Raw genomic sequence first — 25,200 nt, forward strand, 5'->3', positions numbered from 1 at the left:
ACAGATAGTATCTAGAGTCAGATCTATCACCATTAGAACGAGTTCAGACGCAGCAACAGGGGCTGCCAGATGCGAGGCTGGGCTGTTTAAAAAGCCCTTCCTGGTGCTCTCAGACTACTGTCAGTTACAATAAGACCAGTAAAAAAACAAACCCTTCACTTCTCAGTCAGATATTCATGCATGCATGCACATGCGCATTACCATACCAGCAAGTGTTGTATGGAAGATTGGGAAGAGACCAAGACAGACCTGGCAATAGTCTTTGATGGCGCAGTGGAGCAGCCAGTGATTTTCTTGGGTCAACATTCAATATTTTATGAACAATTTGTCCTTTGTAGTGGTTGCCTCAATCAGAAGATAAGTCCTTTTATTTGCATGTATAAAAAACCTAGGAGTCATGGTGCACTAGTACAATATTATTTGCTGACATTTCAGCAACACTTCTCAAAACTAACATCAATAGGGTAATTATTCTTTACACTCCAGACAAGTAAATTAAATCAATTGTTACAATGATATTTACAATATTTTTCTCAAAAATTACATTATATTTGTATTTCTAAAAACTTTAACCAGAAGAAATATTGGGTGGAATCATATAGGGAGCCTAACTGTTGTGAAGCACAGCAACATTTGTGACAGAATTGAATTAATCAATCAATCATAGAATTTCTACAATGTAGAAGCAGGCTAATCGGCCCATCGAGTCTACACTGACCCTGCAAAGATCACCACACCCAATTGCACCCCCGACCCTATTCTCTAACCCTGCAATTCCCTTAGCTAACACACTTAGCCTACACATTCCTGGACACTATGGGGTAATTTACCATGGCCAATCCACCTAACCTGCACATCTTTGTACTGTGGGAGGAAATCAGAGAACCCTGAAGAAATCTGCTCAGACACAGGGAGAGTATGCAAACTCCACAGAGACAGTTGCCTGAGAAATCGAACCAGGGTCTCTGGCACTGTGAGGCAGCATTGCTAACTACTGAGCCACTGCATTACCCCAGTTGGATGAAAACCAAGGCCTATCTCAATGTTGGTTGCATCTCATCTACATTTTTATGCTTTTTGTCAAGAGATGAGCCAAATTTCTCACGAAATACTGGTGAGCTGCCAATTAAGGGGAATTATAGGTTGTTAAACACCACATTAATGCCTTAATGCACCTCATAAGTATTCAGCTTTCTATCTTATGAAACTGCACTGACCAAGCTAGCTGTCAAGAGTTCTTGACATGGAAATCAGAGGAGGTACCTGATGACTTCAAATTGCTGTTTTGTCTGAAGGGCCACCATATAGGACACCCAGCACCAACATCTCAGGTCATGTTCTATGGACACCAGTCACAAGCACTTCATTCCATGGACATTGGCGTCTAACATGTGTCTGTATCTAAAAATCCTCATGGTACATTTCTGATCCACTTACAGGACACTTCTGCACTTCAGGCTGTACCAGCAACTATCATTTTGCATCAAAGACGCTGTGCTCAAGGATACACCCAGCTCATGGATTGGAGCAGGCTCTTCACTTGCTCTAATAATGCACTCACTCACTTTGGGCCTATCTGGATGTTCACAGCATTCCTATCTTGTTTTGTTTTGCCCTGCCTTTTTGCACTTTGTCCCTCAGTCACATATATTAGGGTCTTATCACTTCTGTCTTGTCTTGCCATTTAGAACAGACACAAAGTAAGCTTATCATGTTTGTCAGCAAGCCCCATTCAAGCCAAGGGATGCAACCTTTGTCAGGGATTTCTGGTAAAGTAAGTCAAGGACAGCCTCTGTTACCTGCCCAGGGGCTTGGGCATAGTCAGTCAGCCATTCTAGTGGTCAGAGTTGTGATCCTTTCCCCATAACGGGTAAGGAGCTGGATATCAGGAAGCCCACCATATGTTTTGTGTCTTTCTGCCCTGTTGTGCACTGTATTCCTCTTGGAATGAGAAACAGATAGGTTTCAAGGGAGGCGCAAGTGGGTGACAAAGCTGTTACTCTTGATGCAGGTGGGGAGGTGTCTTGAATGAGAAGGTTCATGCCTATGCCTTCAGAACACTGTACATCTCAATCAAATCCCTCTTCAAGATAATAAAATGTGAAGCTGGATGAACACAGCAGGCCAAGCAGCATCTCAGGAGCACAAAAGCTGACGTTTCGGGCCTAGACCCTTCATCAGAGAGGGGGATGGGGAGAGGGAACTGGAATAAATAGGGAGAGGGGGGAGGCGGACCGAAGATGGAGAGTAAAGAAGATAGGTGGAGAGAGTATAGGTGGGGAGGTAGGGAGGGGATAGGTCAGTCCAGGGAAGACGGACAGGTCAAAGAGGTGGGATGAGGTTAGTAGGTAGATGGGGGTGCGGCTTGGGGTGGGAGGAAGGGATGGGTGAGAGGAAGAACCGGTTAGGGAGGCAGAGACAGGTTGGACTGGTTTTGGGATGCAGTGGGTGGGGGGGAAGAGCTGGGCTGGTTGTGTGGTGCAGTGGGGGGAGGGGACGAACTGGGCTGGTTTAGGGATGCAGTAGGGGAAGGGGAGATGTTGAAACTGGTGAAGTCCACATTGATACCATTAGTCTGCAGGGTTCCCAGGTGGAATATGAGTTCCTGTTCCTGCAATCTTCGGGTGGCATCATTGTGGCAGTGCAGGAGGCCCGTGATGGACATGTCATCTAGAGAATGGGAGGAGGAGTGGAAATGGTTTGCGACTGGGAGGTGCAGTTGTTTGTTGCGAACTGAGCGGAGGTGTTCTGCAAAGCGGTCTCCAAGCCTCCGCTTGGTTTCCCCAATGTAGAGGAAGCCACACCGGGTACAGTGGATGCAGTATACCACATTGGCAGATGTGCAGGTGAACCTCTGCTTAATGTGGAATGTCATCTTGGGGCCTGGGATAGGGGTGAGGGAGGAGGTGTGGGGGCAAGTGTAGATTTTCCTGCGGTTGCAGGGGAAGGTGCCGGGTGTGGTGGGGTTGGAGGGCAGTGTGGAGCGAACAAGGGAGTCACGGAGAGAGTGGTCTCTCCGGAAAGCAGACAGGGGTGGGGATGGAAAAATGTCTTGGGTGGTGGGGTCGGATTGTAAATGGCGAAAGTGTCGGAGGATGATGCGTTGTATCCGGAGGTTGGTACAAACTCACCAGCTTGTAATTGATGCCCATTTCAAGCCCACCGACTCCCACAGCTACCTAGAATACACCTCCTCCCACCCACCCTCCTGCAAAAATTCCATTCCCTATTCCCAATTCCTCTGCCTCCGCCGCATCTGCTCCCACGATAAGACATTCCACTCCCGCACATCCCAGATGTCCAAGTTCTTCAAGGACCGCAACTTTCCCCCCACAGTGATCGAGAACGCCCTTGACCGCGTCTCCCGTGTTTCCCGCAACACATCCCTCACACCCCGCCCCCGCCACAACCGCCCTAAGAGGATCCCCCTCGTTCTCACACACCACCCTACCAACCTCCGGATACAACGCATCATCCTCCGACACTTTCGCCATTTACAATCCGACCCCACCACCCAAGACATTTTTCCATCCCCACCCCTGTCTGCTTTCCGGAGAGACCACTCTCTCCGTGACTCCCTTGTTCGCTCCACACTGCCCTCCAACCCCACCACACCCGGCACTTTCCCCTGCAACCGCAGGAAATGCTACACTTGCCCCCACACCTCCTCCCTCACCCCTATCCCAGGCCCCAAGATGACATTCCACATTAAGCAGAGGTTCACCTGCACATCTGCCAATGTGGTATACTGCATCCACTGTACCCGGTGTGGCTTCCTCTACATTGAGGAAACCAAGCGGAGGCTTGGAGACCGCTTTGCAGAACACCTCCGCTCAGTTCGCAACAAACAACTGCACCTCCCAGTCGCAAACCATTTCCACTCCCCCTCCCATTCTCTAGATGACATGTCCATCGTGGGCCTCCTGCACTGCCACAATGATGCCACCCGAAGGTTGCAGGAACAGCAACTCATATTCCGCCTGGGAACCCTGCAGCCATATGGTATCAATGTGGACTTCACCAGTATCAAAATCTCCCCTTCCCCTACTGCATCCCTAAACCAGCCCAGTTCGTGCCCTCCCCCCACTGCACCACACAACCAGCCCAGCTCTTCCCCCCTACCCACTGCATCCCAAAACCAGTCCAACCTGTCTCTGCCTCCCTAACCGGTTCTTCCTCTCACCCATCCCTTCCTCCCACCCCAAGCCGCACCCCCATCTACCTACTAACCTCATCCCACCTCTTTGACCTGTCCGTCTTCCCTGGACTGACCTATCCCCTCCCTACCTCCCCACCTATACTCTCTCCACCTATCTTCTTTACTCTCCATCTTCGGTCCGCCTCCCCCTCTGTCCCTATTTATTCCAGTTCCCTCTCCCCATCCCCCTCTCTGATGAAGGGTCTAGGCCCGAAACGTCAGCTTTTGTGCTCCTGAGATGCTGCTTGGCCTGCTGTGTTCATCCAGCCTCACATTTTATTATCTTGGAATTCTCCAGCATCTGCAGTTCCCATTATCTCAAATCCCTCTTCAGCCTTCTCTGCTTTTAAGGAAAATTATCCCAGTTTATCTGGTCTCTAAATCATTCCAGCCCAGGAACATTTTGGTGAATCTCTTCTGTACCCTCTCTAATCTAATTACGTCTTTCCTATAATAATAACCAGAACTGTGCACAGTAATCTATCTATAGCCTAACTAATGTTATTTACTGCTCCATCATTGTCTCTATGCTCTTGTATTCAATAGCCAAAATATTAAGAGTCAGCCTGTTGTTTTAGAAAAGGTTATCCTTTTTTTTTAAAGAATTGGCATGTTTATATGAAGTAATAAATGCAACAGTATAATTGATTGTAAATGTCTCATGTAATTTGATGCTCTGTTTATTTTCTTTAATGTATGATTTGTTTATTAGCTCCTTTCACTTATTGCAGAATCTTTGCACATAAGCTTGAATTAATTATAATTGCTTCAATTGATTACTTGTTATATGTTTTGTACTACTCCCCCTTCAAAGTCCTGTGAATGCATTATTTGGCTGGTATTATATATGCACCATGTAACAAGTTAGTTCAAATAGCAGAACATGCACTTCCAAACCAGGTGACATAAGGCTTAATTTGTAGAGTTGCCTGTCCCTCTAGGGCAACAGCCATGATTAATGGAAAATTTTATGTTCCAAGTTGCAATGACCTGTTGAGACTTGCAATTTACAACAGCAAAAATAAAGGACAAAACCAATGTTCCCAATGTTTGTTGAGCCCAGAACCAAGGGTCAGAGTCTGAGGATACAGGTATGCCATTTTTGGCTGAGTTGAGGAGAAATTTCTTCACTAAGAGAGTGGTGACCCTGTAGAATTCCCTCTCACTGAAAGCCTTTGAGGCCAAAGCATTGAACGTTTTCAAGAAGGAGATGGATATAGTTCTTAGGGCTAAAGGGTAAAAGGTTATGAAGAGAAAACAGGAACAGGGTACCTAGTTGGGCGATTAGCCATAATCATGCTTAATGGTGGAGCAGAATTTAATGGGCTGAATGGCCTATACCTGCTGCTAATTTCCACATTTCTATGAAATATAGGGAGAAATGGAATGTGTCTTATAACATACTAATACTTTGCCTGTGCATCCTTACCCTTTTCCGAAAAAAGGTAAGTGTGTAAAGAAGCTGGGGTGATCTCCTTAGAGAACAGAAAGTTCAGGGAAGATTTAATAAAGGTGTTCAAAATCATTAAGAGTTTCAGTCAAGTGAATAAGGCAAAGCCATTTGCTGTGCTAGAACAGTTGGTAATAAGAGGAGACAAATTTGTGGTGCCTATTAAAAGAATCAGAGATCAAAAGAGGAAACACATTACACAAGTGGGTTGTTATGATCTCTTCTGCCCATGAAGGTGTGGGGTTTACTAAGCAGATTCACTAATTGATAAAGATTTGTTTAAACACTTGAAAAGAAAAAGAATGGGTTATTAATCAAGGAGCTTGACAAATTCCATAGCTCCTTCAAAGAGCTGGCCAAGACAAAATGGGCTGTATGGCCTCTTTCTATACTATGTCAGTGCATAACTCTATGATTAACACTTCTTAATATTAAACTGCTCTTGGTTTTTCAGTAATAGAAGAAATTTTGTCAAATATCAGTGCTGCAAAGTTACTCCGCCATAGCAGACAGGTCAGTGACAGTACACAATATAGTTGCATTCCCAGTTTGTCCAAACCAGTAATTGTGGATGATGAGTTATTTGAATTCGTTCCTGCATACCATTTTGATGGACAAGAAATTATCTACCTTCAACCAAAGCCAGAGAATGAAACTAAACATGGCCAAAAAGTAAACAAAAAAAACAAAGAGGTGAGCACTGATGATAAGGCAGTGATGAATGAAGATAAGGCCAATGAAAAAGCAAAATTGCATGTTCAGAAGGTCCACATTGGCACGAAAACAAGAGCCCATAAAGATCTGGTTAGCACAAGTGATAAAGCAGCAACTCATGGAACAGAAACCAACCTGCCTTCTGAGACTGAGGAAATGAAATTTCACTTGGAGAGTAATATTTACCCAGCACCAGATTCTAATATTTCTCAAACTGCTCAGCTGGATGTACAGCAATCATCTGTAGTCAGTGATAATATAAGAACTCAAAGTTTTTCCAATGCTGTGGGTGAAGATAGTATGGAATCTGACTCCACCAATGAGGAAGGTGATATCAGAGATTTCTGCTACATGGAACCACCACATAGCTTCAATTTCAAGAACCGAAAGGGCATTGAAAAGTTCAAGAAATTTCTCCAAGGAACTGCCGGTGAGAAATATTGGTGGCTATGGATGGATATTGAAAGATTAAAAGTAATTGAGGATGGCAAAAAGAAGCAAAGGTTAGTCAGAGATTTAATATAGAAAATTCGTTTCTTTCAAATGAGGATTAGCATTGTCACTGTTTCTATAAAACAGCTCTCAATTGAAATGAAAACCTAAATGCTTTTCAAGTAGCCTTTACATGTGACATTAATCATGCAAAAGTTTGACATTTGTTTAAAACTTTGGGTCAAGTGTCAGCTGGATTCAATTGATAGTGTTCTCCTTTTAGCAACAAAATATTGCTTTTATCTAGCACCTTTAACAAGTTGCTAAAGTCAGAATAAAAACCAAAAGAACTGTGAATGCTGTAAAATAGAAGCAAAAACAGCAATTGCAGGAAAAGCTCAGCAGGTCTGGCAGCATCTATGAAGAGAAATCAGAGTTAATGTTTTGGGTCTGGATCTGAGGAAGGGTCATCAAACCCGAAATGTTAACTCTGATTTCTCTTCACAGATGCTGCCAGACCTACTGAGCTTTTCCAGCAACTTCTGTTTTTGTTGCTAAAGTCGGAAGACTGGTTATAGAATCTAAGCTTTGTGGAAGTTATTGGAGTTCCCATCATTTAGGTGCAATGTTAGACTAAAGTTTTGCCTGACTGATTGGGTGGGTGTTGATGACCTCACAACAGTACATGAAATGCAGGGACCTCTCCCAGCGCCTGACCAAAACTCTTTCCTCAGTCTATTATGACCAAGTGAGATGAATGAATCAGCTCCCCTTTTCAAAACCCCTCTTTTATCGACAACAAGGTTTATGTTTTTTCAGACCTTTCTGCAAGTAAAATATTTTAAAGTAATTTTTATTGTGGCAGTAAAGAGCTAATCACAAGATTTTTGTGGAGTTAAAAAAGCACAAGTTTATTACCTGTGAAGTTAAAAGAGATAGCATTCAGTACAAAAAATAACAAAAGAACCTTCAATTAAGATTCTTGTACATCCTTGAGGTGTAAGGGTTTAACCTGATACCAAGTTGGTCAGTTGATTTCTGGGACCATCAACTGGTGAGAATCTTGCAGTTAGGTGTTAAGTTCTCCACTTCCTGGTGTTTCTTTCCATTCAGTCAGTGTTGTTACCCCCATTTCTTCTTGAAAGCCTGAAGAGGAGAGAGACAGTAAAAGAGAGAAGGCTCTTGGTAGCCTGTTTCACTTTTACAGTCAAACTACATCTCCCCTACTTTTTTTCAAGGACTTCTTTGAAGTACAAACTGGTTTGTATATTCCATGTGCAGGTGATGCTTCTTTTCCACATGTGAAAAATTCTCATGATGGTGCAAATAAGATTTGAATTGGGGACCTTTTCACACTCCCAATAGTGTGTGGGATGTCAGGGGAAGCTGCAGTGTTGACTTGTTCAATTGTCTTTGGATAAATGTTAATTTCAGTTCAGTTGCGTATTGACTAAACCATGTTGTTTTAATGACACTTCAACTAATGTGCATCAGGTGATACCTGTAGTCATTTTAAGTCAATGGTTTTGCCCCCTTTTTAAAACCATTTCAGTGTATGTAAGTCTAAGGTTTTAAACTGGATGATGGAATTCAAAAATCAATAGTCCATTTTTGCATCATTATGATGGGATCAAAGTTACAAAAAAAAATAGACTGGCACGTCTTCATCGCCATTTATGGACTGTAATGTGTAATTTGGCTGCCATGTCTTCTTTTATACTAATGGTAACTCCAATTCAAAGATAATTTGTTGGTATAAATAAATTTGTTTCTATGTACATGAGTAATAAGATTTTGGAATGCACCACCTTCTCTATGCAGATTCAATGGAACGTAAAGAGCCATAGTCCAGAAAGGACCATAGGCATCACTCTTCATTAGAGAGAGAGAGACAATTGATTACATATAGTTTTAAAGTAACCACTGCACAAATGTGGGATAAGATGATGATCACATTTCCATGAACTACCGAAGCCAGATTCAACCTGCAGTTTGGCCTTTATTCTGCACCACACCCTAGTCATCTAGGCAACTAAACTCATTGACTCACACAGATTCAACAGCAGGTTTCAATAGGCCATAGGATAAGTTCTTGAAGAAGAGAAAATTCAGGAATGTGTGGAAGAAGAGAAGGGAATTAAATGTGATTCCTTAAAAGAACCTGCAAAGACCTGATGGGCCAATTGCCCTCCTTCTGTGCTATACTATTCTATAATTTTATGAAAATGTAATTTCCTTCTTATTGAATAAAAGCTTCATAGAACTTTGATTGTGGTAAAGGGAAAACTAGAGCAGCAGGGAAAAATAATTCACCAATTAATTTTACAAGTAATAGAATCAATTCAACACTGATGTCATCTCACATACAATAACTGAGTCAACTTCCCAGTTACTTTGCAAATATTGGAATAAAATTGAGTCTTGTCTTGTCACTCTACAATGAACAATTACAAGAATTAAAGACACCATTCCCACAGCATGCAGAACAAACGTGGTTTACAAAATACCATACAATGACTGGCACTCTGTGTTAATGGAAAAAAAATACCACTGTAGGGAGTCTAATTCTAATTCTAATTCAAATTTCGTGATTGAGTTCTGTGACTACTGAATTGCCAGGGTCTTTAATTAAGGATAAGATGGCTGAACACATCAAAACTTTTCAACTGGTCAGAGAGATGCAGAATTGACTTTGTAAAGATAAGTCATGCTTGACAAATCTGATTGACTTCTTTGATGACCACAAAGGTGAACAGAAGAATGCCTGTGGATGTTATCTCAATGGACTTCCAGAAGGCATTTGACGAAATCTTTCTTATTAAACTATTAGCTCAAGTTGAAGCTCAGGGATTGAAGGCAAATTGTTGACCTGATTAGTAATTTGACTGAGCAGCAGGATCTGTGCAAATACTTTATTTATTCACTGTATTAATTCATAACTTATGATGGGATAGACTAATTCAATAATGTAAGGTGTACGGATGGAAGCATTAATTTGCAAAGAGACATTAAATCAGTCAGTGACGAAAACCTGTAAATAGATTTCAATGTAGATAAATATGAGTTTATCTACTTTGAACCTGAATTGGAATCCTCCAGTCATACTTAGTCCTATGATAATAAAATGTGAGGCTGGATGAACACAGCAAGCCAAGCAGCATCTCAGGAGCACAAAAGCTGATGTTTCGGGCCTAGACCCTTCATCAGAGAGGGGGATGGGGAGAGGGAACTGGAATAAATAGGGAGAGAGGGGGAGGCGGACCGAAGATGGAGAGTAAAGAAGATAGGTGGAGAGAGTATAGGTGGGGAGGTAGGGAGGGGATAGGTCAGTCCAGGGAAGACGGACAGGTCAAGGAGGTGGGATGAGGTTAGTAGGTCACCCCACCTCCTTGACCTGTCCGTCTTCCCTGGGCTGACCTATCCCCTCCCTACCTCTCCACCTATACTCTCCTCTCCACCTATCTTCTTTTCTCTCCATCTTCGGTCCGCCTCCCCCTCTCTCCCTATTTATTCCAGTTCCCTCTCCCCATCCCCCTCTCTGATGAAGGGTCTAGGCCCGAAACGTCAGCTGTTGTGCTCCTGAGATGCTGCTTGGCCTGCTGTGTTCATCCAGCCTCACATTTTATTATCTTGGAATTCTCCAGCATCTGCAGTTCCCATTATCTCTGATTCTTAGTCCTATGACTGCCCAATTCATTTCTACTTAGGACCCTGGTCCCAATATGGTTCATCTGGAGCCCATCCTGATGATACTGTTCCTTCCTGCCTCAGAACTAATGCTAGAGACCCATGAAATGAAATCCTTCTTCCTAACAATATGAACAACTTACTACCCCACTTGTTTTTTGTTTTGTGCTTTTGGCAAAAAAGTACTGTGACTTTTTGAAGTAAAGTATCGTTTGACTGGGTTTGAAAAGAAAATATTCCTAAGAAAATGTTTACTAATCTTTTTCTCATTGGTCCAGCCCATTAGAGTGTAGACATTCATAGAATTATATAGCATGGAAACAGGTCCTTTGGCCCAAACTATCCATGCTGATTAGTTTTGCTAAACTGAACTAATCCCTTTAAAGTGTTGACAAAGATCTGTAGCTCGGGTTGTAGACCTGGAGTGTTGCCTCCAATGAAGCAATGGTGTTCAACTCTGCTTGGAGTTTACGCTGTCTGGTCTATTATAGTGACTAGTGTCGTTTCTGGTTTTGATCTGTATGGGTTTGTCTGTGAGGTCCAATTCAATATGTTTGTTGATTAAAGTATGGGAGGAGAACTTTGCCTCTAGGAATGCCTGTGCGTGTTTATATTTGGCTTTGACTACCAAGGTTACTTCCTGTCTGTCTGAGGTAATGTTTGTGGCAGTCATTGCATGGTGTTTTGTAAATAATTCCCTACATCAGGAATATATTGGAACTGACAACAAGACTCCTACGACCACTAGGAATCATGGTGGTCCACAAGCCCACAGTCACTCTCCGATCAACACTTACAAGGATTAAAGACCCCACAACATGCAGAATGAATGTGGTTTACAAAATGCTGTGCAACAATTGCCACAAACATTAAATGGGACAGACAGGAAGGAAACTAGCCATCAGAATACATGAACATCAGCTAACAACAAAACAGCGTGATGAACTCTCCTTAACATTTGTACATTCAGACAATGAAGGCCATCAGTTTAACTGGGACAAAGTAACCTTGGTAGCCCAAGCCAAATATAGACATGCGTGGGAATTCCTAGAGGCATGGTTCTCCACCCATACTGCAATCAACAAATGTATAGAATTGGACCTCATATACAAACCCATGCAGGTCAAAACCAGAAATGACAGTACTCACCATAATGGACCGGACAGTATAAATTCCAAAAGGAGTAGGACAACATTGCTTCCTTGGAGGCTCAACTGACGATGTCACCTAGCATGGTGCCGAAACGTCTGAACAAAAAACAAGCCAGCTCGGCAAGCAAATCAACAACCTGAACTAATTCCGTTTGGCAGTGATTCACTGATAACCCCTCTCAACCTTTCTTATGCATGTACCTGTCCAAATGTCTTGTAATTCACCTCTACCACTTCCTTTGGCAGCTCATTTCGTTTATGCACCATGCTCTGTGTGAAAAAGTTGCCCCTCAGGTCACTTTTAAAATCTTTACCCTCTCACTCTAAACCTATGCCCTTTGGCTTTAGACTCCCTTATGCTGCAGAAAAGACCTTGACTATTCACTTTATCTTTGCCCCTAATGATTTTATAAACCACAATAAGGCCATCCCTCAACCTCCTACACTTCAGGGAAAACAATGCCATCTATCCAGCTTTTCCTTGGTCACAATTCTTGTATATCTTTTACACCCTTTCCAGTTCAATAGCATCCTTCCTATAGCAGGGTGACCAGAATTGTACATTACTCTAATTGTGGCCTTACCAATGTTTTGTACAGCTGTAACACGACATTCTAACTCTTGTACTTATGCTGACTATCCCTAATCAGTCCTTGCCTTTCCAAATGCCTGTCTCTTAGAATCCACTCCAACAATTTACCCACCCCTAATATTAGACTCATTAGAGGAGGGGGATAAGTGGTGTCTGCAGTTACTTGGCTTTTGTTGGCATCTTTTCTTAAATAATTATACAACATTTGCCACCCTCCAGCCTCTCACCCATGGATGTCGATGATACAAACATCTCTGTTAGAGGTCCACAATTTCTTCTGTAGCTTTCCGCAATGTCCTGGTATACTCTTGATCGGGTCCCAGGGATTTATCTACCTTTATCCGTTTTAAGACCACCAGCACCTCCTCTTTTGTTATGCAGACTCTTTTCAAGACATCACTATTTATTGCCCCAAGCTCTGACCTATGAAGACAAGCATTCTTCCCTCACTATCCTATCTGCCTGTGACACCACTTTCAAGGGACTATGTCTCTGCACTCCTGGGTCTTTCTGGTCAACAATGCTCCCCAAGTCCCTACCATTTACTGCGTAAGCCCTGCCCAGATTTATCTTACCAAATTGCAAAATCTTGCATTTATCAAAATTAAACTCCATCTGCAATTCCTTGGCCCACTGGCTCAATTAATCAATATCCTGTTCTACTCTTAGATCATTTGCTTCCCTGCCCACTATGCCCCCATGCTTCCTAAACTCTCATCGAAACTGTTTATATAAATGATTAATAACAGTGGATCCAGCATTGATCGTTGCAGCACACAGCAGGTCACAGGCCTCCAGTCTGAACAAAAAACCTCTATCACCACCCTCTGTCTCCTACCCTTAAGTCATTTTGTATCCAAATGGCTAGCTTTTCATGGATCCCATGTAATTTAACCCTACTAACTAGTGCACCTTGTGGAACCTTGTCAAAGGCCTTGCTAAATACATGTAGACAACATCTACTGCGCTACCTCCATCTATCTTCTTCGTCATCTCCTCCAAAAATTCAATCAATTTAATGAGGCACAATTTCCCATGCTTAAAGCCATGCGGACTATTGCTAATCAGTCCTTGCCTTTCCAAATGCATGTAGATCCTGTCTCTTAGAATCCACTCCAACAATTTACCCACCTCTAATATTAAGCTCATTAGAGGAGGCGGGGGGTCGGTGGTGTCTGCAGTTACCTGGCTTTTGTTTGCAGTTTTTCTTAAATAACGATCCAACATTTGCCACCCTCCAGCATCTCAACTGTAGGTGTCGATGATACAAACATCTCTGCTAGAGCTCCACAATTTCTTCTGTAGTTTCCCACAATGTCCTCAATCAGGTCCCAGGGATTTATCTATCTTTATCTGTTTTAAAACCACCAGCACCTCCTCTTTTGTTATGCAGACTCTTTTCAAGACATCACTATTTATTGCCCCAAGTTCCCTAGCTTCTATGATTTTCTCCATGGTATGTACAGAGGCAAAATATTCATTTAGAATCCCACCTATCTCCTGCGATTCCATGCATTGACAACTTTGATGATATTTAAGGGGTCTTGTTCTTTCCCTAGCCATTTGCTCTTAATATATTTCTTGAATTTCTTTGGATTCTCCTTTTTCCTACCTGTCAAAGCTGTCTCATGTCCCCTTTTTGTCCTCCTGATTTCTCTCTTTAGTGTACTCCTACACTCCCTATACTCCTCAAGTGACACACTTCATCCCAGCTGTAAACACTTGACATATGCTTCCCTTTTCCTTGACCAGAGCCTTAATATTTCAAATCATCCAGTGCTCCCTACTCCTGCCAGCCTTGCTCTTCACACTAATAGGAACATGCTGGCCCTGTACTCTCATTATCTTGCTTTTGAAATTGCCAAGCACCCCTTTATCTGCAAACAGCCTCCCCTAGTCAACTTTTGAAAGTTCCTGTTTAATACCATCAAAATTGACCTTGCTCCAATTTAGAACTTGTGGACCAGACATATCCTTTTCTGTGAATTATTTTAAAGCTAATAGAACTATGGTAACTGGTCCCAAAGTGTTCCCCCACTAACACCTCAGTCCTGCCTTATTTCACAAGAGGAGATCAAGTTTTGCCTCTTTTTGAATAGGACTATCTACATATTGATTGAGAAAGTTTTCTTGAACACACCTAACAATACCTATCCAAGCCTATAGTCCCAGTCTACATTTGGAAAGTTAAAATTCCCTCCCATTGCAACCATATAATTTTTACAGCCATCTGCAATCCCCTTATATTTTGCTCCTCAATTTCTTGCTGACCGCCAGGGAGGCCTGTAGTATAATCCCATCAATGTGATCACCCCCTTCTTATTTTGCAGTTGTACCCATATATCTACACTGGATGATCCCTTCCTGAAGCTACCATCTATCGCATTTTCTGCCTCCTGAATGCTCCTCAGTACTTCCAACTGCCACCTCAACAAATCCATGCAGTCTGAGTGGAGCTGCAGCCAGACACAGATCTTTAGACATAATTGCCCGGGTCACTTGACTGCTCCCTGATCTCCCACATCTGACAGGAGGAACATACCTGTCCATTGACTGCCATCTCTGCCCATTTAACAGATAGCGGAGGCAGGGACAAAAATGCTCTTACTTTGCCCTTATCTTGTTGCTGCTTGCCACCCCCAACTAAGCCCACTATTGAACTAGGCCCACTCTGAGATCTAATCAGCAGCACCTCAACTACAAAGCAGCCCCTTCCAAAAATGGTTAGAATATTACGAAGCAATGCATCCCTCCCCAACTTCCTCAAAACACAACTAAACTCCTAGAGTTTTCATTTACTAAAAGGCATGCAAATTATATTTCATGTAAATCTGTTAATAGTTAATCTGGTTTTGTGTTAATTTGTAACATTGTGTTTGTTATTCTTTATCATGAATAGTGTTTGTTCAAATTGTTCTCCAATTTATATTTTCATTGTTCTGCTCTGTTCAATTCTGTACAAAATATTTGATTATATTTTGTTCTTTGACTCAAAGCTGCCTGAACAAGATACGGAATCGGTATTTATTTAATGGGGGTGAATACTGTATGAATGTGGAGACACGTGCAAAGCTGGGTCTCTCATTTGTCTCTCAGTGGACCGTGGAAAACCTGAGTCAGGTTCAGTCAGATGTAGTATCGCCTCTGCTTCTCTATTGGTGAGTACAGGCACAGGGCTGGGAAATGTAGGGTAATGGTATTTAATGTATCTCTATTTATCTTGCATTAACGCATTGCACAGAGTGGAATCTATTAACTGCAAATCACACTAAAGAAGGTTATGAAATGTGTTTACCCAAGATAGTGTCAGGTCCAGATTCTAACAGTTGTATACTTTAAAACATAACATTTAACATGCACTCTATTGCAATTAATATCTGTAAGTTTTGATTATTCCCAATTTGTTTTTGGTAATAGCCTTTTGATCATTCTCTTGACTACTTTTGAGGTATTAAAGTATGAATATGAGAATATGATACTCCTGAGAATCTAGTAGCAGAGATAGCCACCTATGCATTGCTACAAACACACATGTATTGTTTCAAACATTTTAATTGTTAGTTTTGTTTTCAAACAATTCCAGGGGCCCAAGGTACTGTATTAATAAAGGATTTCCCATACGGCAAGCTGGTATTGCCCTGAAAGATTGGGAAGATCGTCACTTGAGACCTAAGTCTGATGTAGGCCCATTTCCTTTGACATTGCCAAATCCTGCCAAGGTAGAATGCATTCCAGACAAGGTTGGTATCATGATGTGGTTACAAATTAAGTTTTTCTAGAAGTTTTTATTTTAAAAGTGTAACTTTTTAAAATTTCCATTGGATATTGGCCTATCCTGGTTAAAAATTGCTCATTTTAGTGAGTTTTGGCTCAAGAATTAAATTGGCGCCCTTTATTCATTCTACCAAGAGAGGCTGGAATCAGGGAATAAGAGGAAAGCGACATGTTTGCTCACTCCTTTTACTTTCTTGCTCCAATTTCTACAACTTTTTAATCTATTCTTCTGTCTTGAATATATTAGTCATGAAGTGCTGAGATATATTTAGTGCAAGAATAGTTTAGTTTTGTATTATGACTAGGTGAGGAGATGCAATTACACACCTCTCACCCCAACCATTTTTAAACCTTTCTCAGTTGGTTGCAACAAGTATGGTCTAATTTATTTTTCAGCATACAGCAATCACACCCCAATTAAATTGTAAGATAATAAAATGTGAGGCTGGATGAACACAGCAGGCCAAGCAGCATCTCAGGAGCACATTGTAGTTGTAGTTCACTAGAAAATGAAAGAGCTAAATACCAAGTTTTCTTGAGTGAAATAAAAAAGAATGAATACAAGCGTGACATCAGACAAGCACACACAAAAGCAGTTAATAGTTTAATGAAAAGACAGAGGAAGGTGCCTTGTAAAAGCAAAATAATGCAAAGTACAAGGAATCCCCAAATTTCAAACTTCTAATTGATGAACACTTATGCTTGTGAACACAATCCTGTACAGGGTTGTAATTTCAAAGATCCAACAGACAAACCCTACTTCATCCCAAAACCAGCCCAGCTCGTCCCCACCTCCTCTCACTTAACCCCTCCTCCCACCTCAAGCCACACCTCCATTTCCTACCTACTAACCTCATCCCGCCCACTCGACCTGTCCATCCTTCCCGGACTGACCTATCCCGTCCCTACCTCCCCACCCATACTCTCCTCTGCACTTATCTTCTCCTCTATCCACCTTCAGTCCGCCTCCCCCCCTCTCCCTATTTATTTCAGAATCCTCTCCCCATCCCCCTTTTCTGATGAAGGGTCTAGGCCTAAAATGTCAGCTTTTGTGCTCCTAAGATGTTGCTTGGCCTGCTGTGTTCATCCAGCTCCACACTTTGTTATCTTGGATTCTCCAGCATCTGCAGCTCCCATTATCTCTAATACAAATATTGCCTGTCCTTACAAATGGCTGTTTTACGTTGTCCTACATTGTGTCCTGATTTGCACTCAAATCACCTTGCAAACAGACTCCAGAACATAACCTGTTCAAACCCAGAGACTGAGATAGAAGGAACTGCCAATGCTGGAGAATCTGAGATAACACAGTGTGAGGCTGATTGAACACAGCAGGCCAAGCAGCATCAGAGGAGCAGGAAAGCTTGACGTTTCAGTTCAGGACCCTTCTTCAGAAATGGGGGAGGGGAAGGGTATTTTGAAATAAATAGGGAGACGGGGGAGGTGGATAGAAGATGGCTAAAGGAGAAGATAGGGTGAGAGGAGACAGACAGGTCAAAGAGGTGGGGTTAGAGCCAGTGAAGGTGAATGTAGGTGGGGAGTTAGGAGGGGACAGGTCAGTCCAGGGAGGACGGACAGGTCGGGGGTGGGGGGGGGGGGGGCGCGAGATGAGGTTAGTGGGGTGGGAGTGGGGCTTGAGGTGGGAGGAATGGTTAGTGAGGCAGGGACTAGCTGGGCTGGTTTTGGCATATGGTCAGGGGAGGGGGGACTTTGAAGCTTGTGAAGTCCACGTTGATACCTTTGGGCTGCAGGGTTCCCAAGTGAAATATGAGATGCTGTTCCTGCATATTTCGGGTGGCATCACTGTGGCAATGCAGGAGGCCCAGGATGGACATGTCATCTGAGGAGTGGGGGCTGAAATTGAAATGGTTCGCGACTGGGAAGTGTAGTTGTTTGTTGTAAACAGAGCGTAGGTGTTCCACAAAGCAGTCCCCAAGCCTCCGTTTCCCCGATGTAGAGGAGGCCACAATGGGAACAGTGGATACAGGATATCACATTGATAGATGTGCACGTGAACATCTGTTTGATGTGAAAAGTCTTCCTAGGGCCTGGGATCGGGGTGACGGGGTGGTATAGGGGCAGGTGTAGCACTTGCTTCGGTTGCAGGGAAAAGTGCAGGGGGTGGTGGGCTGGAGGGGAGTGTGGAGTGGATAAGGGAGCCACGGAGAGAGTGGTCCCTTTGGAACGCACATAAGGGTGGGGAGGGAAAAATGTCTTTGGTGGTGGGATCGGATTGCAGATGGCAGAAATGTTGGAGGATGATGCATTGGATTTGGAGGTTGGTGGGGTGGTACGTGAGGACGAGGGGGATTCTGTTTTGGTTATTATTGCGGATAGGGGGTGTGAGGGATGAGTTGCGGGAAATGTGTGAGTATAGAATACACCCAGAATATTCCTCCTCTCACCCACCTGTCCATCCTCCCTGGACTGACCTATCCCCCTAACTCCCCACTTACATTCACCTTCACTGGCTCTAATCCCGCTTCTTTGACCTGTCTGTCTCCTCTCACCCTATCTTGTCCTTTATCCATCTTCTATACACCTCCCCCTGTCTCCCTATTTATTTCAGAATCCCCTTCCCCTTCCCCATTTCTGAAGAAAGGTGCCAACCCGAAACATCAAGCTTTCCTGCTCCTCTGATGCTGCTTGGCCTGCTGTGTTCATTCAGCCTCACATCGTGTTATCTCAAACCCAGAGACTGCCTGTGTTAATTTACTACCTCCAGCCCTGGATTCATTTTCACTACTTTACTCTTTTGATGGAATACCTCTTGACTGTGTCCAGAGCACCACTTTTCAGAAGGTAGCCCATTGTTCAACTGTTGTTTTACCTACTAACCTTTGGTTCCTGTCTATCTGGTCCTGCTACATTCTTGTCCCATTGAAGTCAGATATCCACTAGTTGATTATTCTTAAACTAAATTGTTTATTTGTTAATTTCCCACTGTTATCCTAAACCTTATGATACAGTGATCACTGTCCACTGAAAGTTCCCTCATTGACACTTGGTCTGGATCATTTCAAAAAACCGAATCTGGCGGTGCCTCCTTCCTTGTTGGACTGGACATGCACTACTGTAGGAAATTCTCCCGATCACAATCTAAGCTTGTCCCTTGCTACTGTTTACACTGTCATTATGCCAGTCTTATTTTCTGGGAATTAAAGTCCCCCATCATAACTACTGTGCAATGTTTGCACTTACTGGTAACCTCTGTGCAGATTTATCCTCTACACCTTTTTCATTAGTGAATGGTCTATACATTACATCAAGCAATGTAACTCACCCCTTCTGTCCCTTAACTTTAGCCATATTGATTTTGTCCTTGAACCTTGTGACACATCCTCTTTCACCAGTTCTCCTTAATCAAAATTGCCATCTTTCTTCCTTTCCTATTTTTAATGAACTCTTGTAACCAGGAATATTTAATACCTGAACTTGCCCTTCCTCGAGCCAGATCTCCATTATGACCAAAACATAATAATCCCACAAGGCAGCCTATGCCTTAATGTAACAAGAATTCATATCGTTGCAGTGGTCACCCTGATTTAGACTTCACTACTTTCTCTCATAGTCTGTTTCCACCATACCACCAGTGTAGACTGTTAAGTCATCTTGAAATATTGAGCATGGTGGCTCAGTGGTTAGCACCACTGTCTCATAGCACTAGGGACCCAGGTTTGATTCCAGCCACTCTCTTTGTAGAGCTTCAAGTTCTTCCCGTGTCTGTGTAGGCTTGTTCCAGCTGCTCTGGCATTCTCCCACAGTCCAAAATGTGCAGGTTAGGTGGGTTGGCCATGCTGAAATTGTCCATAGTGTCTGGGGATGTGTAGACCAGGTGGATTAGCCATAGGAAATGGAGGATTACAGGGACAGTGTTGGGGATTTGGTTCTGGGTCGGATGCTAATCAGACAGCTGGTGTGGACTCAATGGTCTGAATGATCTGCTTCCACACTGCAGGGGTTCTATGATGATTCTATTTACTTACTTCTATTGTAGTGCTATCTGCATATCCCTGTATTTCATGCACACTGGTATTATTCTGTACTGTTTTCTCCTAGATCCCACACACCTGCTGAGTTAGTTTAAATCAACTAAAACAGCATGTGTAAAATAAGTTACGTCTGTGTTCAGATGCACCCTGTCTGGTTTCTACAAGTGCAATCTGTCCCAGAGACTCTCCAGTGCTGTCCACTTCCTAGTGGAGCGTCACTGGGTGCAGCTAGTGGCCGTGTGAGAAGAGATAGAATTTGTTGGAGAAGATGGATAAAAGATTGTGCAGGAGAACTGTGAGTTAGCATTGGCGGTAATGAGAGAGCAGCACAGTACGATGAAGTTTATTGGATCGGTTGCCCATTGATTCTCCAGGAAAAGCACACAACATGTTGACTGCTGAATTAATGATATGAAAAGCAGAATTTCACATTTAAAAAAATTGCCCCGGGTCACAGCAGAATTGGCCATGAAACTGAACTATCAGATCATTTTACGTTAATGGAAAAATCCAACCTGTTATTCTTAACAAGCATATGGTGCATATTTAGTCAAATTATACAATATGATTCTATATCATTATATGAGTCACTGAACGTAGCCACGATTAACACAGACGTTTGAACCAAAGGAGTGCCAAAGAATTTTGAGGAACGTGCAAGTAAGTGGAGGTGTGGCCAAGATCAGATCAGGCATGATCTTGCTGAATGACAGATCAGGCTTGAGGAGTTATATGGCGTACTTCTTTTCTATTTATTATATTGCTATGCCTTGCATTTAATCTTTACCATCATGCCTACTGTTACGACAATAATGGGTGGTATGAACCGTAACTCCCACAATCTGTATACTTTTATGCCTTCATTTTCACTGCTTCTAAAGCTTCCTATTTAATATCAGTGGAAAGATGAAATACATAAGTCTATCCCATGATGTAAATCATGAATAAACATGCTGCATAGTTGAGGCTGTAACAGTGGGGCACCACTAGTTATATTGAAGCTAATGAATTACCCAATAAATTTTCATTCTATACGCTGGCAAATGATTTTACGAATTCCGTTCACTATAACAGCATTGTGAACAGCAAATCAATTCATTGACAATATTACATTAATGATAGTAATAAAAAAGAAGTAAAAGCAAAATAAAGGGAGACAAAAGAAAGTGAAACACAGAATCTGCTGGAAGTGACAGCACATTCGATAGACCCTTTCTTGTGAATATTGTAGTAATACTGACTTCAGACGACTGAATTAGACTTCTGCTAATCTGTTTCTATTCATTTGCAGAAACAGCCGAAGAAGAATTGTAAATCACGGCAACACCAAAGAAAAGTTCCACAAAATAGATTATCATCAAATAAGCATTGCACTAGGACAATGTCTGACACTGGTCTCTGCAAGCCAGCATCTAAGAAGTAAGTTTGTGTGCCATGCATGCTGGAATTGGCTTATCAATGGTTTATTAGTGTATTGCTCTGTGGCGTAAATAGATTTTGCCTGTGATGGATTTTTAACTTCTTTTGTTGCTCAAAACAGTATCTGAAAGGTTAACACTCAAGGTCATACCAAGTATTCATTGACAAAATGAGCCAAAAAGACTGGCAACATAGTAGTCCGGAGGTCTCTGAGATCTTGCAGCAAGCACATACATAAGCAGGTATTTGACCTAAAAACGGAAAATGCTGGAAAAATTCAGCTGGTGTACCAGCATCTTTGGACAGGAAAATAGAGTTAACATTTCAAGCGCAAAAACAAAGTTGCTGGAAAAGCTTCACCGGTCTGGCAGAATCTGTGAAGAAAAAAATCAGAGTTGATGTTTTGAGTTTGACTTCTGAGGAAAGGTCACTTAACCTGATTAACTCTGATTTTTCCTTCACAGGTGCTGCCAGGCTTGCTGAACTTTTCCAGCAACTTTATTTTTGTTCCCAATTTGCAGCATCTGCAATTCTTTCAGTTAACATTTAACCCTTCCTCAGAATAGAAGGGGACTGGAATTTGTGGTTTTTACATGTTGACAGAGTGGGAGGAAGTGCAAATGGAACAAATGATGAGGACACCCGGGACAAAAGACTGAGGGGGTGCTACTTGTGATGAAGGAGAGATAGAGACATAAAATAAATGCAAGTGATAGGTGTGAAAAGGAGAAAATGGGTCTGCTGTGCTTAGAGCAAAATCAAAAAGACAAAAACAAGGCATGACTGGATTTGGGGGGAGGGTGGTGGGGTTAGTTGAAATCAACAGGGATGATAGAGGTCATGGCTCTGAAAATCGTTAAACTCAGTGTTAAGTCCTGGACATTGTAAAGTCCCTAAGTAGAAAATGCCACCCGAAGGTTGCAGGAACAGCAACTCATATTCCGCCTGGGAACCCTGCAGCCATATGGTATCAATGTGGACTTCACCAGTTTCAAAATCTCCCCTTCCCCTACTGCATCCCTAAACCAGCCCAGTTCATCCCCTCCCCCCACTGCACCACACAACCAGCCCAGCTCTTCCCCCCCACCCACTGCATCCCAAAACCAGTCCAACCTGTCTCTGCCTCCCTAACCGGTTCTTCCTCTCACCCATCCCTTCCTCCCACCCCAAGCCGCACCCCCAGCTACCTACTAACCTCATCCCACCTCCTTGACCTGTCCGTCTTCCCTGGACTGACCTATCCCCTCCCTACCTCCCCACCTACACTCTCTCCACCTATCTTCTTTACTCTCCATCTTCGGTCCGCCTCCCCCTCTCTCCCTATTTATTCCAGTTCCCTCCCCCCATCCCCCTCTCTGATGAAGGGTCTAGGCCCAAAACGTCAGCTTTTGTGCTCCTGAGATGCTGCTTGGCCTGCTGTGTTCATCCAGCCTCACATTTTATTATCTTGGAATCTCCAGCATCTGCAGTTCCCATTATCTCAGAAAATTAAGTAATGTTCCTTTCGTTTGCATTGGGGTTTGCTGGAAAACTATAGCTGGCCTAGATGAGAAATGTTTGCAAGGAACAAGGGCAGAAATCACACAACACCAGCTTATAGTCCAACAGATGTATTTGAAAACATAAACTTTCGGAGCCTCGCTCATTCTTCAGGTATTAGTAAGGTGATATCAGATGCAGAATTTGCAAGTAAAAGATCAAAGGGGTCATACCACTGGTGAGAATATATTAAACAAACCTAAGATGCTTTACTCAGAGAGTGGTAAGGACGTGGAGCGCCCTGCCTGCCAATGTAGTTAACTCAGCCACATTAGGGACATTTAAACAGTCCTTGGATAAGAATATGGATAATGATGGAAAAGTGTAGGGGGAGGGGCTTAGATTAGTTCACAGGCCGGCTGCCTCACAACATCGAGGGCCAAAGGGCCTGTTCTGTGCTGTATTGTTCTATGTTCTATGTTCTAAATCTGTAATCAAGTAGAAGGTTTTAATTGATTAATATGTACGCGCGCGCACGCGTGCACACACACACACACACACACACGCACACACACACACACACACACACACACACACACACACACACACACACACACACACACACACACAGACATAGACACACACACAGACAAATGTAAATCCATGGGGTGAATTTGTATTTAGGATACATTCTATTTATTTTGTTTAAAAAAGCACACAAATTATAGTCAGTGAATGTGGCATATCATAAATTCCTACCTTAGAAATAAAATAAATCTGATTCCAAACCAAAACACAAACAGATTCTAAACAAGGCCTCACACCTAACATGCATTGTCTGACCTAAAATGTCACCTCTTCTTTACACTGATAAAACCTTTAGTTCTCTCATGGCAGTGACTTGAAAGGAATTTGGGGATTTATGTATACATATTAATCAATTAAAACTTTCTAACTGATTAAAGATTTAACAGCATCTTAGGTTTGTTTAATGCACCCTCATCAGTGGTGTGACCCTTTGATCTGTTACTTTTTAATTCTGTGTCTGAAACCACCTCACTAACACCTGAAGAAGGAGCGAGGCTCGAAAAACTTGTGTTTTCAAATAAACCTGTTGGACTATAACCTGGTGTCCTGTGATTTCTGACCTTATCCACCCCAGTCTGACACTGGCACCTCTACACCACTGCAGGGAACAAGATGGTTTATTGACATTTCCAACATCAGCAGTATTTGCTTAAATTTGACTTATTTGACCTGTTGTTCCTGTGTCAGATATATGAAAGAACTATGTTAGTTAGTGCCATATCCAGAGATGGTAGGAACTGCAGATCCTGGAGAATCTGAGATAACAAGGTGTAGAGCTGGATGAACACAACAGGCCAAGCAGAAAAATGAAGAAGTGTCTAGGCCTGAAACGTCAGCTTTCCTGCTCCTCTGATGCTGCTTGACCTGCTGTGTTTATCCAGCTCTACACCTTGTTAGTCCCATATCCATGCTTTTTGTCCAACCTTTTTAAAGATTTTTTTATGTTATCAGCTTATGGCATGTTGTTAGGTATTACTTTCAAGATCCTGAACATTTTCCTAATTTCCTCACTAGATGTTTTGCAAACTATTTTAAATCTCTGACCACTAACTCACTTTGAATCATCTAGCTACTCTATGAAGACTTCTCAATTTTGAAAACTCATATTAGATCAACACCTAATCTTCCCCATCCCAAGGATAATAGCCCTACTCTTTTCATAACTGAATTATCTTTTCTCCTCCTGGGTACCCTTTTTAAAACTATTCTGCCTTTCCTGAAGTGTAATGTTCTGAATGGCCCACAATATTAAGCCAGTTCAGAGGAACGTGATAAAACTAAAGTTAATACTTAGTGAGATGGACAACACAAATAGACTACTGCAGATGCTGGAAATCTGAAACCAAAACAGAAAGTGCTGGAGAAATTCAGCAGGTCTGGCAGCATCTGTGGAGAAAAGTTAACATTACTGAAGATCATCGGATCTGAAGAAGAGTCATAATGGTATCAAAACTCTGTTTTTCTGAGATCACCGGGCAAGTGACCAAGAGAATGGCAAAAAAAGTCTAGGTTTTAAGGAGCATCTTAAATGAGATCAGGAATGAAACAATGCTGTGAGATTTAGGTCGACAGTTTCAGAACTTCAGGTCTAGGAAGTGTACACTATGGCTTCCAATATTGTGGTGATGGAAGTATAATATTTTTGACTGGAGAATGAAGGGGTTTTTATGCTTTCATGGAACGGCAAAATTGTGATTAAATATTTTTGCTACAATGACCAACTC

General features: G+C 42.5%; 1 protein-coding gene across 1 annotated transcript in view; it reads left to right on the forward strand.

Annotated features, from left to right (window-relative positions):
• LOC125451388 (regulator of G-protein signaling 22) overlaps nt 1-25,200 on the forward strand; it is a 110,069-nt gene that overhangs the window by 34,420 nt on the left and 50,449 nt on the right. Inside the window, exons 8-11 of the mRNA XM_048528414.2 lie at nt 6,103-6,865; nt 15,221-15,382; nt 15,808-15,964; nt 21,282-21,409. Of these exons, the coding sequence (XP_048384371.2) occupies nt 6,103-6,865; nt 15,221-15,382; nt 15,808-15,964; nt 21,282-21,409 (1,210 nt within the window). The remainder of the gene's footprint in view (nt 1-6,102; nt 6,866-15,220; nt 15,383-15,807; nt 15,965-21,281; nt 21,410-25,200) is intronic.

This window comes from Stegostoma tigrinum, chromosome 5 (assembly GCF_030684315.1).
Source record: "Stegostoma tigrinum isolate sSteTig4 chromosome 5, sSteTig4.hap1, whole genome shotgun sequence".
Lineage (NCBI taxonomy): Eukaryota > Metazoa > Chordata > Chondrichthyes > Orectolobiformes > Stegostomatidae > Stegostoma > Stegostoma tigrinum.